Source organism: Giraffa tippelskirchi, chromosome 11, assembly GCF_054371585.1.
Source record: "Giraffa tippelskirchi isolate mGirTip1 chromosome 11, T2T-mGirTip1v1.2.pri, whole genome shotgun sequence".
NCBI classification, from domain to species: Eukaryota; Metazoa; Chordata; class Mammalia; order Artiodactyla; family Giraffidae; genus Giraffa; species Giraffa tippelskirchi.
In genome coordinates this window covers 66,455,819-66,471,785 of record NC_137285.1, presented here as the reverse complement: position 1 = coordinate 66,471,785, position 15,967 = coordinate 66,455,819, and the positions used below count along the sequence as shown (strand labels likewise).

The window sequence follows — 15,967 nt, the reverse complement described above, 5'->3', positions numbered from 1 at the left end:
TCCCCGGGACGGGTCTCCGTCCCTAACTCTTTTGTCTCTCTTTTTATCTTTTATAATTTCTCCTACCTCTTTTGAAGATAATGCGCTGTCTTTGTGGATGTCTGATGTCCTCTGCCAGCGTTCAGAAGTAGTTTTGTGAAGTTTGGTCAGCGTTCAGATGTTCTTTCGATAAATTTGTGGAAGAGAGAGTGGTCTCCCCGTCCTATTCCTCCGCCATCTTAGCCCCGCCTGGTAGTTCTCTCTTGTGATCCTTTGTATTTACATGGTGTCAATTGTAACTTCATTTTCTTTTCTAACTTTATTGATATGAGCCTTCTCCCTTTTTTCTTGAAGAGTCTGGCTAAAGGTTTATCAATCATTTTTATCTTTTCAAAGAACCAGCTGTAAGTTTCATCGATTTTTTTTTGGTCTCTGTTTCATTTATTTCTGCTCTGATATTTATGATTTCTTTGCTTCTACTAACTTAAGGTTTTATTTATTCTTCTTTCTCTAGTTGTTTTAGATGTAGGTTAAGTTGTTTCTTTGATACTTTTCTTCTCTCCTGAGGTAAGATTGTACTACAATAAATTTCCCTCTTAGGACTGCTTTTGCTGCATTCCTAGGTTTTGAATCAGTGTGCTTTCACCTTCATTTGTCTCTAGGAATTTTTTGATTTATTCAGTGATCCATTGGTTGTTTAGTAGAATATTGTTGAGCCCCGATTGTTTCTGTTTTTTATACTTTTTTTCCTATAGTTTATTTCTAATCTCATAGTGTTGTGATCAGAAAAGATGCTTGATATGATTGCAGTTTTCTTAAATTTTAAGGCTTGCTTTGGGGTCTAGCATGTGGTCAATCCTGGAGAATGTTCCATGTGCACTTGAAAAGAATGTGTAATCTGCTGCTTTTGGATGGAGTGCTCTATAAATAACAATTAGGTCCATCTGGTCTAATTTGTCATTTAAAGCCTGTGTTTTCTTACTGATTTTCTGTTTGGATGATCTGTCCATTGATGAAAATTGGGTGCTGACTTCCCTCACTATTATTGTGTTACTGTTAATTTCTCAGTTTATGGCTGTTATTACTTGCCTTATATATTGAGGTGCTCCTATGATGTATGCATGTATACTTACAATTGTTAATTCTTCTTAGATTGATCCCTTGATCATTATGTAGTGTCCTTCTTTGTCTCTTATAACAGTTTGTGTTTTAAAGTCTATTTTCTCTGCTATGAATATTGATTTTCCAGCTTTCATTTGATATCCATTTACATGGAATACCTTCTTCCATCCCCTCATGTTCAGTCTGTATGTGTCCCTAGGTCTAAGGTAGGTCTTTTATAGAAAGCATATATAAAGATACTGTTTTTCAAAAACACCCAACCAGTTGATGTCTTCTGGTTGGTGCATTTAGTATGTTTATGTTTAAGGTAATTATTGAGATGTGTATTCTTGTTGCCATTTGCTTAATGTTTTGAGTTTGTTTTTGTTGGTCTTTTTTTTCTTCTCTTCCTCTTTTGTTCTCATCTCTTGTGGTTTGATTACCATCTTTATTCTTGTGTTTGTATTGCTTTTTCTTTTGTGTGTGTATATCTATTGTAGTTTTGGGGGTTTCCTGTTCCAATGAGGTTTTGATATAATAGTTTGAATGTGTAGAACCTCTGTCCATAGTTCTTCACGCACTCTGTATATCAAATCTAATCCCTTCAATCTATTTGTTACTTCCACTGTATAATCGTAAGGGATTTGATTTAGGTCATACCTGAATGATCTAGTGGTTTTCCCTACTTTCTTCAATTTAAGTCTGAATTTTGCAATAAGGAGTTCATGATCTGAGCCACAGTCAGCTCCCAGTCTTGTTTTTGCTGACTGTATAGAGCTTCTCCATCTTTGGCTCCAAAGAATATAATCAATCTGATTTTGGTGTTGACCATTTGGTGAAGTCCAAGTATAAAGTCATCTCTTGCTATGACCAGTGCATTCTCTTGGCAAAATTCTGTTAGCCTTTCCACTGCTTCATTTTGTACTCCAAGGCCAAACTTGCCTGTTACTCCCAGTATTTCTTGATTTCTTACTTTTACATTCCAGTCCCCTATGATGAAAAGGACATCTTTTTTTTTGGTGTTAGTTCTAGAAGATCTTGTAGGTCATCATAGAACTGTTCAACATGGAAACAGTCAGAGTTCCAAAGAGTAGCAAGGAGATATAAGAAAGTCTTCCTCAGTGATCAAGAAAAGAAATAGAGGAAAACAATAGAATGGGAAAGATGAGAGATCGCTTCAAGAAAATTAGAGATACCAAGGGAATATTTCATGCAAAGATGGGCACAATAAAAGACAGAAACTATATGGACCTAATAGAAGCAGAAAATATTAAGAAAAGGTGGCAAGAATACACCAAAGAACTATACAAAAAAGATCTTCATGACCCGGATAACCATGATGGTGTGATTACTCACTTACAGCCAGACATCCTGGAATGCAAGCAAGTGGGCCTTAGGAAGCATCACTACAAACAAAGCTACTGGAGGTGATGAAATTCTGGTTGAGCTATTTAAAACCCTCAAAGATGATGCTGTGAAAGTTCTGCACTCAATATACCAGCAAATTTGGAAAACTCAGCAGTGGCCACAGGACTGGAAAAGGTCAGTTTTCATTCCAATCCCAAAGAAAGGCAATGCCAAAGAATGCTCAAACTACCGCACAACTGCACTCAACTCACACGCTAGCAAAGTAATGCTCAAAATTCTCCAAGCTAGGTTTAAACAGTTCGTGAACTGAGAACTTCCAGATGTTGAAGCTGGATTTAGAAAAGGCAGAGGAACCAGAGATCAAATTGCCAACATCTTTTGGACCATAGACAAAGCAAGAGAGTTCCAGAAAAACACCTATTTCTGCTTTATTGACTATGCCAAAGCCTTTGACTGTGTGGATCACAACAAACTGTGGAAAATTCTTCAAGAGATGGGAATAACAGATCACTTTACCTGTCTCCTGAGAAATTTGTATGCCACTCAAGAAGCAGCAGTTAAAACGGGATATGGAACAACAGACTGGTTCCAAATTGGGAAAAGAGTATTTCAAGGTGTACATTATCATCCTGCTTACTAAACTTGTATGCAGAGTGCATCATGCGAAATGCTGGGCTGGATGAAGCACACCCTGGAATCAAAATTGCTGGGAGAAATATCAATAACCTCAGATATGCAGATGACACCAATTTTATGGTAGAAAGCAAGAGGAACTAAAGAGCTTCTTGATGAAAATGAAAGAGGAGTGTGAAAAAAGCTGGCTTAAAACTCAACATTCAAAAACAAACATCGTGGCATCTGGTCCCATCACTTCATGGCAAATAGGGAAACAATGGAAGCAGTGAGAGACTTTATTTTCTTGGGCTCCAAAATCACTGCAGATGGTGACTGCAGCCATGAAGTTGAAAGATGCTTGCTCCTTTGAAGAAAAGCTATGACAAACCTAGACAGCATATTGAAAAGCAAAGACATTACTTCCAACAAAGGTCCATCTAGTCAAAGCTATGGTTTTTCCAGTAGTCATGAATGGATGTGATAGTTGGGCCATTAAGAAAGCTGAGTGCCGAAAAATTGATGCTTTTGAACTGTGGCACTGTAGAAGACTCTTGAGAGTCCCTTGGACTGCAAGAGGATCAAACCAGTCAAACGTAAAGGAAATCCGTCCTGAATATTCATTGGAAAGACCGATGCTGAAGCTGAAGCTCCAATACTTTGGCCACTTGATGAGAAGTGCCGACTCATTGTAAAAGACCCTGATCCTGGAAAAGATGGAAGACAGGAAGAGAAGGGGACGACAGAGGATGAGATGGCTGGATGGCATCATGGACTTGATGGACATGAGTTTGAGCATGTTCTGGGAGGTGCTGAAGGACAAGGAAGCCTGGTGTGGTGCAGTCCGTGGAGTCACAAAGACTCGGACATGACAGAGTGAACTGAGCTGAACTGACTGTGTAGAAGTATTTTTCCTTAGAAGTGCTATTCTCTTTTCTGCCTAGAGGAGTCTTTTAGCATTTGTTGTAAAACTGATCTGGTGATGCTGAATTCTCTTAGCTTTTAGATGTGTGTAAAGCTTTTTATGTCTCCATCAAATCTGAATGAGATTCTCACTGGGTAGAGTTCTCTTGGGTATATATTCTTCCCTTTCACACCTTTACATATATCATGACACTCCTTTCAGCTTGCATCGTTTCTGCTGAGAAGTTAGCTGATGGCCTTATGGGAGTTTCCTTGAGTTATTTTTCTTTTTTCCCTTGTTACTTTTAATATTTTTTCTCTGTCTTCAGTTTTTGTCAATTTGATTACTATGTGTCTAGGTATGTTTCTCCTTGTGTTTATCCTGTGTGGGATTCTCTGTGCTCACTAGACTTGGTTGACTGTTTCCTTTTCCATATTAGGGAAATTTTCAGCTATCATGACTTCAGATATTTTCTCATGTCCTCTCTCGCTCATCTCCTTCTGGGACCCCTATAATGTGAATGCTGGTGTATTTAATGTTGTCCCAGAGGTCTCTTAAGCTATCTTCATTTCTTTTCATTCTTTTTTCTTTATTTTGTTCTTCAGCGTGATTTCCACTATTCTTTCTTCCAGGTCACTTATCTGCTCATTTGTCTCAGTTATCGTGCTATTGATTCCTTCTAGTATATTTTTCATTTCAGTTATTGTATTGTTCATCTCTGTTTGTTCTTTAGTTCTTCTAGGTATTTGTTAACCTTTTCTTACATCTTCTTAGTCTTTGCCTCCATTCTTTTTCTGAGATCCTGGATCATGTTCACTATAATTATTCTGAATTGTTTTTTTTTTTTTTTTTTTGGAAGTTTGCCTATCTCCACTTCATTTAGTTGTTTTTCTGGGGATTTTATCTTGTTCCTTCATCTAGGACATGTGAAAGAAAGTGAAGTTGCTCAGTCGTGTTCCACTCTTTGCGACCCTATGGACTGTAGCCTTCCAGGCTCCTTCGCCCATGGGATTTTTCCGGGCAAGAGTACTGGAATGAGTTGTGATTTCCTTCTCCAGGGGATCTTCCCAACCCAGGGATCGAACCTGGGTCTCCCACACTGTAGGCAGACGCTTTACCATCTGAGCCACGAGAGAAGGACATAATCCTCTGCATTTTCATTTTGTCTAACTTTCTGTGATTGTTGCTTTAATTTTGCAGGCTGTAGGATTGTAGCTCTTCTAGCTTCTGCCATCTCTCTCTTCATTTTCTTATAAGGGCAGTAGTCCTTCTGGGTTATGACCTCATTTAACCTTAATTACCTCCTTAAGGTTCATATCTCCAGATACAGTTACATTCAAACTTAGGATTTAGGCTTATGATTTTGGGGGTCAAAATTCAGTGTACAATAAGTGGTAGACTGGGAAGATTGAACTCAAAAGATGGAAGGGAAATGTTAAATATTTTATGTTTATATTAGATTTCTTAGACATCAACTGTGGAGGGCAAAGAAGTTATAATCTTTGTGTAATAAGTTAGTAACTGTACAACTTTTTTTACACTGTGTGTTATTTGCCTTCTCTTTAGTATGATAGAAAACGTCTCTATACTGTTTATTTTTGGGCTTTTAGGTGAGCCTGAATTTAAATACATTGGGAATATGCATGGCAATGAAGCTGTTGGACGGGAGCTGCTCGTTTTTCTGGCCCAGTACCTGTGCAATGAGTACCAAAAAGGGAATGAGACAATTGTCCAGCTGATCCACAACACCCGGATCCACATCATGCCCTCCCTGAACCCTGATGGCTTTGAAAAGGCAGCATCTCAGGTGAGTGTGGGTCAGATCACAACAGAGCATAATTTTTTTTTTTTTAAGGTTTGTACATATATACTTATAGACAAGGAATATATGCTCACATGAAGCTTACAGAGGGTGCAGGGCTGGGTATAAGTGATATGGTGTTCAATTTCTGTGTAAGAAAAAAGTTCAGAAGGTAAGGAATGGTGGGTGAGGGTTTCTTCCACAGAAATTCCAAATGAGAAATTTTATATGTCAATATTTAATTGTTTGGTTATTGTTGTTAAATGAATCATATTTATTCATTCATGTTTGTCACTAGGTAACTTTCTTTCTAAAAATCCAGAAGGTTGACAGCTATCTACTCCCATGTATTGAAGAGTGAGGCCATTGCTGTTTCTAAATGAGATGATATCATATTGCTGTCTACTGAAATAAAGAAATAAGGATTTTTGGCTAGATAATGTTTTATGGATGCTTAATCCTATCTTATCTATTGATATACATGATCCATAAAGTAAAAAACAAACGAACAGAATAAAACCTTCCTACCATAAGTACAAAAATAATTTAGTAAATTTTAACTGTTAGGGAAACTGGGTAGTAATTACATTTTCATAATTAAGTGTGCTCCCTTTTTGTTTGGACAGGGATGAAGGACATTTTATTTGTTGTTTTCTACAGTTTGAAATAATTTTTGTGTTTAATGGGTACATATTGAAGTATATATTTAGTATGTTAATCTATAGCTAAGAATTTGTTTTGTACATTAAAAATAAAAGATCCAATTACCGTTTGAGCTTGTAAGAAACCCAAACAGTGAATTTCTATAAGTACAATGTTGATATAATTTCTAAAGTTATGAAGAGAAAAATTCTAGTATATTCTAGTACATAGAGAATTAAATTATTGACTATTTTAAAGTGATATTCAGGACTGTCAGGATGGACAAAAAACTGTCATTGCTATTTTTTTGTCTTATAGATTTCGATTCCTCACAGTCTAAGCTATCTGAACTTACATGACTTTAAGAATATGGACATTATCTCTGTATTAGAGATTTAGTATTAATAGTAAAACAAAAAATGGAATATAACTGAATATTCTAGAAATTTATTAAGTTCCTGGATTGTATCATTAGTGAAATGAAGTGTTTAGAATTAAGCAGAAAATTTTCAGTTTACAAAGTTGAAACAAAAGTTACAGAGCTCACGTTTTTTCATTAAGGCTATAAGAGAGAGGTAATATGTAAACAATTCACATTAAACTCATTTTAAGTGCCTAACCTTCTTTAGTAATTTATTCTTTCTAATATCTGTAAGTAGATTGCTGTGGTTTTCAGAGACAGTGAATATTTTACTTAAACCAAGTAAAGAGTAGTGTGCTGTGAGGCATGCCATCTACATTGATAGCTAACATATATGCAGTTTGAGGTTGAATATCTTGTATATATAATTAACATTTAAAATATTGTTCATTGAGAATGTTTTCAAAATATCCGTAACAAATGCTTTAAACCGGATACTTTCATGTGTGTATCAGTTAGATAGTGAAATGCCACTGTAGGAGAATATTATTGAAATGAATAGTCCTATAAATTATTTTAAAAGCCATTAATGGCGGCAACCGAGAGGGGCTAGGCCGGGCCAGGGGCCGGGAGCCGGGGGCTGGGAGCCGGGTGCGGCAACCGAGAGGGGCTAGGCCGGGCCGGGGGCCGGGGGCCGGGGACGGCGGCCGAGAGGGGCTAGGCCGGGCCGGGGGCTGGAGGCCGGGGGTGGCAGCCGAGAGGGGCTAGGCCGGGCCAGGGGCGGCTGGCGCCGGTGGCAAGAGGAATTACCCAAGGCCCAAGGTAAGAGAAACCCAAGTAAGACGGTAAGTGTTGCGAGAGGGCATCAGAGGGCAGACACACTAAAACTAAAACTACAGAAAACTAGCTAATCTGATCACACGGACCACAGCCTTGTCTATCTCAATGAAACTAAGCCATGCCGTGTGGGGCCACCCAAGATGGATGGGTCATGGTGGAGAGGTCTGACAGATTGTGGTCCACTGGAGAAGGGCATGGCAAACCACTTCAGTATTCTTGCCTTGAGAACCCCATGAACAGTATGAAAAGGCAAAAGGATAGGACACTAAAAGATGAACTCCCCAGGTCAGTAGGTGCCCAATATGCTAATGGAGATCAGTGGAGAAATAACTCCAGAAAGAATGATGGGATGGAGCCAAAGCAAAAACGATACCCAACTGTGGATGTGACTGGTGATAGACGCAAAGTCCGATGCTGTAAAGAGCAATATTGCATAGGAACCTGGAATGTTAGGTCCATAAATCAAGGCAAACTGGAAGTGGTCAAACAGGAGATGGCAAGAGTGAACGTTGACATTCTAGGAATCAGCGAACTAAGATGGACTGGAATGGGTGAATTTAACTCAGATGACCATTATATCTACTACTGTGGGCAAGAATCCCTTAGAAGAAATGGAGTAGCCATCATGGTCAACAAAAGAGTCCAAAATGCAGTACTTGGAAGCAATCTCAAGAACGACAGAATGATCTCTGTTCGTTTCCAAGGCAAACCATTCAACATCACGGTAATCCAAGTCTATGCCCCGACCAGTAAGGCCAAAGAAGCTGAAGTTGAACGGTTCTATGAAGACCTACAAGACCTTCTAGAACTAACACCCAAAAAAGATGTCCTTTTCATTATAGGGGACTGGAATGCAAAAGTAGGAAGTCAAGAAACACCTGGCGTAACAGGCAAGTTTGGCCTTGGAGTACAGAATGAAGCAGGGCAAAGACTAATAGAGTTTTGCCACGAGAATGCACTGGTCATAGCAAACACCCTATTCCAACAACACAAGAGAAGACTCTACATGTGGGCATCACCAGATGGTCAACACCGAAATCAGATTGATTATATTCTTTGCAGCCAAAGATGGAGAAGCTCTATATAGTCAGCAAAAACAAGACCAGGAGCAGACTGTGGCTCAGATCATGAACTGCTTATTGCCAAATTCAGACTTAAATTGAAGAAAGTAGGGAAAACCACTAGACCATTCAGGTATGACCTAGAACAAATCCCTTATGAGTATACAGTGGAAGTGACAAATAGATTTAAGGGACTAGACCTGATAGAGTGCCTGATGAACTATGGACAGAGGTTCGTGACATAGTACAGGAGACAGGGATCAAGAAAATCCCCATGGAAAAGAAATGCAAAAAAGCAAAATGGCTGTCTGAGGAGGCCTTACAGATAGCTGGGAAGAGAAGAGAAGCGAAAAGCAAAGGAGAAAAGGAAAGATATTCTCATCTGAATGCAGAGTTCCAAAGAATAGCAAGGAGAGATAAGAAAGCCTTCCTCAGCGATCAGTGCAAACAAATAGAGGAAAACAACAGATTGGGAAAGACTAGAGACCTCTTCAAGAAAATTAGAGATACCAAAGGAACATTTCATGCAAAGATAGGCTCAATAAAGGACAGAAATGGTATGGACCTAACAGAAGCAGAAGATATTAAGAAGAGGTGGCAAGAATACACAGAAGAACTGTACAAAAAAGATCTTCACGACCCAGATAATCACGGTGGTGTGATCTCTCACCTAGCGCCAGACATCCTGGAATGTGAAGTCAAGTGGGCCTTAGAAAGCATCACTACGAACAAAGCTAGTGGAGGTGATGGAATTCCAGTTGAGCTATTTCAAATCCTCAAAGGTGATGCTGTGAAAGTGCTGCACTCGATATGCCAGCAAATTTGGAAAACTCAGCAGTGGCCACAGGACTTGCAAAGGTCAGTTTTCGTTCCAATCCCAAAGAAAGGCAATGCCAAAGAATGCTCAAACTACCGCACAATTGCACTCATCTCACATGCTAGTAAAGTAATGCTCAAAATTCTCCAAGCCAGGCTTCAGCAATACATGAACCGTGAACTTCCAGATGTTCAAGCTGGTTTTAGAAAAGGCAGAGGAACCAGAGATCAAATTGCCAATATCCGCTGGATCATCGAAAAAGCAAGAGAGTTCCAGAAAATCATCTATTTCTGCTTTATTGACTATGCCAAAGCCTTTGACTATGTGGATCACAATAAACTGTGGAAAATTCTGAAAGAGATGGGAATACCAGACCATCTGACTTGTCTCTTGAAAAACCTGTATGCAGGTCAGGAAGCAACAGTTAGAACTGGACATGGAACAACAGACTGGTTCCAAATAGGAAAAGGAGTACGTCAAGGCTGTATATTGTCACCCTGCTTATTTAACTTATATGCCGAGTACATCATGAGAAACGCTGGGCTGGAAGAAACACAAGCTGGAATCAAGATTGCTGGGAGAAATATCAATAACCTCAGATATGCGGATGACACCACCCTTATGGCAGAAAGTGAAGAAGAACTAAAGAGCCTCTTGATGAAGGTGAAGGAGGAGAGTGAAAAAGTTGGCTTAAAGCTCAACGTTCAGAAAACTAAGATCATGGCATCTGGTCCCATCACTCCATGGGAAATAGATGGGGAAACAGTGGAAACAGTGTCAGACTTTACTTTTTTGGGCTCCAGAATCACTGCTGATGGTGACTGCAGCCATGAAATTAAAAGACGCTTACTCCTTGGAAGGAAGGTTATGGCCAACCTAGATAGCATGTTTAAAAGCAGAGACATTACTTTGCCAACCAAAGTCCGTCTAGTCGAGGCTATGGTTTTTCCAGTGGTCATGTATGGATGTGAGAGTTGGACGGTGAAGAAAGCTGAGCGCCGCAGAATTGATGCTTTTGAACTGTGGTGTTGGAGAAGACTCTTGAGAGTCCCTTGGACTGCAAGGAGATCCAATCAATCCATCCTAAAAGAAATCAATCCTGGGTGTTCATTGGAAGGTCTGATGTTGAAGCTGAAGCTCCAATACTTTGGCCACCTCATGCGAAGGGTTGACTCATTGGAAAAGACCCTAATGCTGGGTAGGATTGGGGGCGGGAGGAGAAGGGGACGACAGAGGATGACATGGTTGGATGGCATCACCGACTCGATGAACATGGGTTTGGGTAGACTCCGGGAGTTGGTGATGGACAGAGAGGCCTGGCGTGCTGCAATTCATGGGGTCGCAGAGAGTCGGACACGACTGAGCGACTGAACTGAACTGAATGGTGTTAGAAAGTGCATGATACAGGGTGCTTGGGGCTGGTGCACCGGGATGATTCGGAGGGATGGGATGGGGAGGGAGGTGGAAGGGGGGTTCTGGAAGGGGAAAATATGTACACCCATGGTGGATTCATGTCAATGTATGGCGAAACAAATAAAAAAATAAAGAAGAAAGAAAGAAAAAAAAGATACTTACTTAAAAGTAGAAAAAAAAAGCCATTAATGAAGACTTTAAATAGATGATAACATTAACAAGAAATTACTGATAATTTTCCTCTGATTTTTTTTCTAGCTTGGTGAGCTGAAGGACTGGTTCGTGGGTCGAAGCAATGCCCAGGGAATAGATCTGAACCGGAACTTTCCTGACCTGGACAGAATAGTTTATGTTAATGAGAAAGAAGGTGGTCCAAATAATCATCTGTTGAAAAATCTGAAGAAAATTGTGGATCAAAACACAAAGGTAGAGAACATGTATGGTTTTCTTGGATTCTGTCCTCCAGCCTAAGGAAATACATCTATTATCTTCATAACAATGAAGGATGCAGAAGTGTCATGAATGCTTGTGTGGGATACTTTCCTGTGGCTGTGAAAGTCAAGGCTGGAAGCCTGGGGCCTGGAAACTAGTCCTGCCACTAGAATTGGTCATGAATTTATGGCATTGAATGTAATCGTAGGGGCAGGAGGGAGGAACCCAGTTGTCTAGAAAGTATTTTTGGCCTATTTAGGGGCCCTTTATCAGCACATTTAGTTCTCTTCTTCTACAGCATTTTACACTGTTGACTTTTTCTTCTTTTCCAGAACTTTCTCCTGCTTTGCACAACTCTACCTTCTTCTACCTCTTCTAGTACATTTTAAATCACTTCTGAGTTTCTTTCCCTGCTTCTTCTGCCTTGGCTTAAACACTGGCCTTTAGGGTCCCATCTGTGACCCTTATTTCTCTCGCTGGGTTTCTAGCCTCTTCTGTACCTTCAGTGTGTGATTGATTATACGGATTCTCCCAGATCTCTTTACTTACTCACTCAGTCCCTTCATCTGGTGACATCTAAGGCCTCAAAGTTAGCATGGCCAGAAATAAATCTTTTCCTAAGAAAACACTATTCTCTCATTTACTTGATCATCAAAACCTTGAATTTTCTGTCTGTCACCACTTCCCACACATGTTACCAGATCTCGGTGACACTCTCAGCCTCTCTCTTCTCTGAAAACTCAGGCCCTATGGTCTTCTGTTCTGATGAGTAAAGTAACCCCCATCCTTGTTTTGGGTTCAGCCTCTCCCCTCCCCTTTCAGTCTTCTCAAATTCCTCCAGAGTGATCTTCATGCAGAAATAAATGCTCTGTTGCTTCAAAACTCTAAACTTGTCAGGTCTCCATTGCTCCAAAGAATAAAGTAAAAACTCAAAATGTGAGACCACTGTGATGGTTTAGTGTGAAGATTCTGGAGGCAGCCACCTTGGTTCAAATGTTGGTTCTGTCCTTGCTGTATGAGTTTTGCAAAGTTATTTAACCACTGTGTGTGCTTCCTTGTTTTCATGTGAAATATGGAGATGATTATAGTATCTATTACATAGAGTGGTTATGAGGATTGAGTGAGTTAGTACATATGAAGTGCTTGAGGCCAGGATCTAGAATTCTTACTACTGTGTCAGCATTGTTTCTCAGTGCTTTATTATGGACCATAGGGTCAAATGGACACCCACCCACCCACTAAACATTGAGTCTGAAGCATGTACTGTGTGAACACTGTCTTTAGTTGCATGCAGGGGAGGCGAGCCCATTATGGAGGAGTTGCGTGGCCTGCTGGTGGCAGCCCCTGCTGCCTCATGTGTCTTTCCTGGCAATTCCACTCTTACTTATCAACTTCTTCTAGTGCCTTTCTAAGTGAGAGATTGGAAAGGACAGTGTCTCCATTTTATTATAGCTCCAGGACCATTCAAATTTCCCTTCGCCCCTAGCAGCTGCCAGCTCAACCACTCCTTAATCTGGCTTTGATATGCCATGTACTCCTTAAGTGTGCCATCTTCTACTAACTTTATGTCTTCATATGTGTGCTTATTCCAGCTGTTCACAGTGCTTTTCACTTTACTTCCTTATCACCTCCTCTATGAAGACTTTCTCTGCTCTTCCAGAGATTCTGTTAAGCCTGGCTTTATGTTCTTTGTATATACTTCCAGCCTGGTGCTTATAGTTACATAGAACTTTGTATATGTCATATTATTATTTGTTTATATAGCTGTTTTTCTTTTTGATTTTAGATTTCAGTCCCTTGATTACAGGAATTAGAATTCCTATTTGACTCTAACACATAGTAGGCTTGAAGCCCATTATGAATGAGTTCAATCCAGCCTGGCAAGCAGATCACAACATCTGAAAACCAGCTGCTGGAGTTCCAGACATGCACTCAGCACATGGCTGGGACACTTGCTAGAAGATCCAGGAGAGAGGGAGTCTCAGATTATTGGTCTAAAATTCTTAAAATTTTCCTGTCTATATTTAGAATTCATCCCAGAAACCTGGGCTGGGTCTATAAATGGGGATCAATCTGTGAAAGGGCTGCCTGTGGCCAAGGATTTTGGCAGAACTTGATAAATGGGTGACTTAAACACTCTTGCTTCTGAGTCACAGATCTTCATTTTTTTCTGCTCCTAAACCACCTTTCCTGAGAGAAGGGAGGGCTGGAAAAGAAAAGGGCAGGAGTAATCAGAAGGGAAAAGAGGATAGTCCTGTGTGATGAACTATGTGGCATAAGACAGAAATGAAAAATTGTTCTGAAAGCTTAGTGTGGCTATCTTCCCCAAATTTCCCCATTGCCCATGCTGTCTGTTACAACTAAGAAATGAGAGCATCTCCTCCTGTGAGAGCACCAAAATCACAACTAGCTGTTGAACGACCATCAATAGGAGGACACTGGAACCCACCACAAAAAGATACTCCACATCTAAAAACAAAGAAGAAACCACAGAGAAATGATAGCAGGGGTGCAATCATGATAAAATCAAATTCCATACCTGCTGGTGGGTGACCTGCAAACTGCAGAACAACAATACGAAAGAAGTTCTCTCACTGTTGTGAAGATTCTGAACCCCACCTCAGACTTCCCTGCCTGGGGATCCAACAAAGGGACTGGGAATCCCCAGGGAACTTGACCTTGAGGGCCAGTAGGATTTGACTATAGGACTTCCACAGGACTGGGGGAAATAGAGACTCCAGTCTTGGAGGGCACAAATAAAAATCTTGTGCACACCAAGACCCAGAGGAAAGGAACAGTGACCCCACAGGAGACTGAACCAAAATGAAGGGTTTCCTGTTGAGGTGTGGGTCAGCAGAGGCTCACCACAGGGACTGGGACATGGCAGCAGCAGTCTGGGAAGGTCCTCCTTGATGAAAGCCCTCTTGGAGGTCACCATTAACCCTACCACAGAGACCATAGACCTCAGGGCTGGGTCGCTCAGGCCAAACAACTACCAGGGAGGGAGTGCAATCCCTGCCATCAGCAGATAATTGGATTAAAGCTTTACTGAGCAAGACCCTGCCCACCAGAGCAAGACCCAGTTTTTCCCACTGCCAGTCCCTCCCATCAGGAAGCTTACGCAAGCCTCTTAGCCTCTTCCATCGGAGGACAGACAGAAGAAGCAAGAAGAACCACAATCCCATAGCAGCTAAAACAAAAACCACATTACAGAAAGCTAATCATGATGAAAAAGCAGAAAGTTATGTCCCAGATGAAGAGACAAGATAAAACCCCAGAAAAACGACTAAATGAAGTGGAGACAGGCAACCTTCCAGAAAAAACAGTTCAGAGTAATGATAGTGAAGATGATCTAGGATCTTGGGAAAACAATGGAGAAGATGTGAAGGAATCAATAGCAGAATAACTGAGGCAGAAGGATGAATGACCTGGAGGACACAATGGTGGAAATCACTGCACAGAACAGAATATAGAAAAAAGAATGAAAAGAAATGGAGACAGCCTGAGAGACCTCTGGGACAACATTAAATGCAGCAACATTCGCATTATAGGAGTCCCAGAAGGAGAAGAGAGAGGAAAGGTCCTGAGAAAATATTTGAAGAGCTAGTAGCTGAAAACTTCCCTACCATAGGAAAGGAACTAGTCAGCCAAGTCCAGGAAACAGAGAGAGTCCCAGGCAGAATAAACCCACAGAGGAACACATCAAGGCACATAGTGATAAAACTGACAAAAATTAAAGATAAAGATAAAATATTGAAAGCAACAAGGGAAAAACAACAAATAACATAAAGGAACTCCCATCAGGCTGATTTCTCAACAGAAACTCTGCAAGCCAGAGGGAATGGCATGATATATTTAAAGTGATGAAAGGGAAGAACCTACAACCAAGAATACTCTACCCAGCAAAACTCTCCTTCAGATTTGAAAGAGAAATCAAAAGCTTTCCAGACAAGCAAAGGTTAAGAGAATTCAGCATCACCAGACCAACTTGAAAACAAATGCTAAAGGAAGGAAACGCAAGAGAAGGAAAAGACCTACAGAAAATAAACCCCAAACAATTAAGAAAATGGTAACAGTATCATGCATATCAAGAATTACTTTAAATGTAAATGGATTAAACGCACCAACCAAAAACATAGATTGACTGGGTGGATGAAAACACGTGCATGCATGCACTTCCACTTACCACATGTCTCTACTTGACCCCCCAAATTGTATGTAATTATTTTACATTATTAAGTTAATCACGTTACTATTATGGCTTGCAATTGTCAAAATCTTTTACTTTTTGCCTATTGCTTATGAAAACTGATAAACATCTTGTCAACTATCGTGTAGAAAAAAAGAAACTAAGCAATGAGAAAAAGAATTCTTGTTACCACTCATAGAACAATCATGAAATAAACTCATGTTGACAGGATATTAGATTAACAGTTTTAGTGAAAATGCTGTCATTTTCAGCCAGCACTTCCATCCTCTTCCCCAATGGAACCTATATAATATTTCTATAAGCTTTATATTAGATATTTTCATATATATAGTTTAAGCAATACTTTAAAAAAGATGCTTGTTCATGACACTTTAAAAAAATTAGAGGTTTTATTTTAAAAAGTCTCAATGCCAATACCTTTCCTGG

General features: G+C 40.1%; 1 protein-coding gene across 2 annotated transcripts in view; it reads left to right on the top strand.

Annotated features, from left to right (window-relative positions):
• CPE (carboxypeptidase E) overlaps positions 1-15,967 on the top strand; it is a 151,913-nt gene that overhangs the window by 97,064 nt on the left and 38,882 nt on the right. For both annotated transcript variants that reach the window (XM_081543912.1, XM_081543913.1), the window contains exons 2-3: positions 5,575-5,771; positions 11,158-11,325. In XM_081543912.1, coding sequence (XP_081400038.1) covers positions 5,575-5,771; positions 11,158-11,325 — 365 coding nt within the window. The remainder of the gene's footprint in view (positions 1-5,574; positions 5,772-11,157; positions 11,326-15,967) is intronic.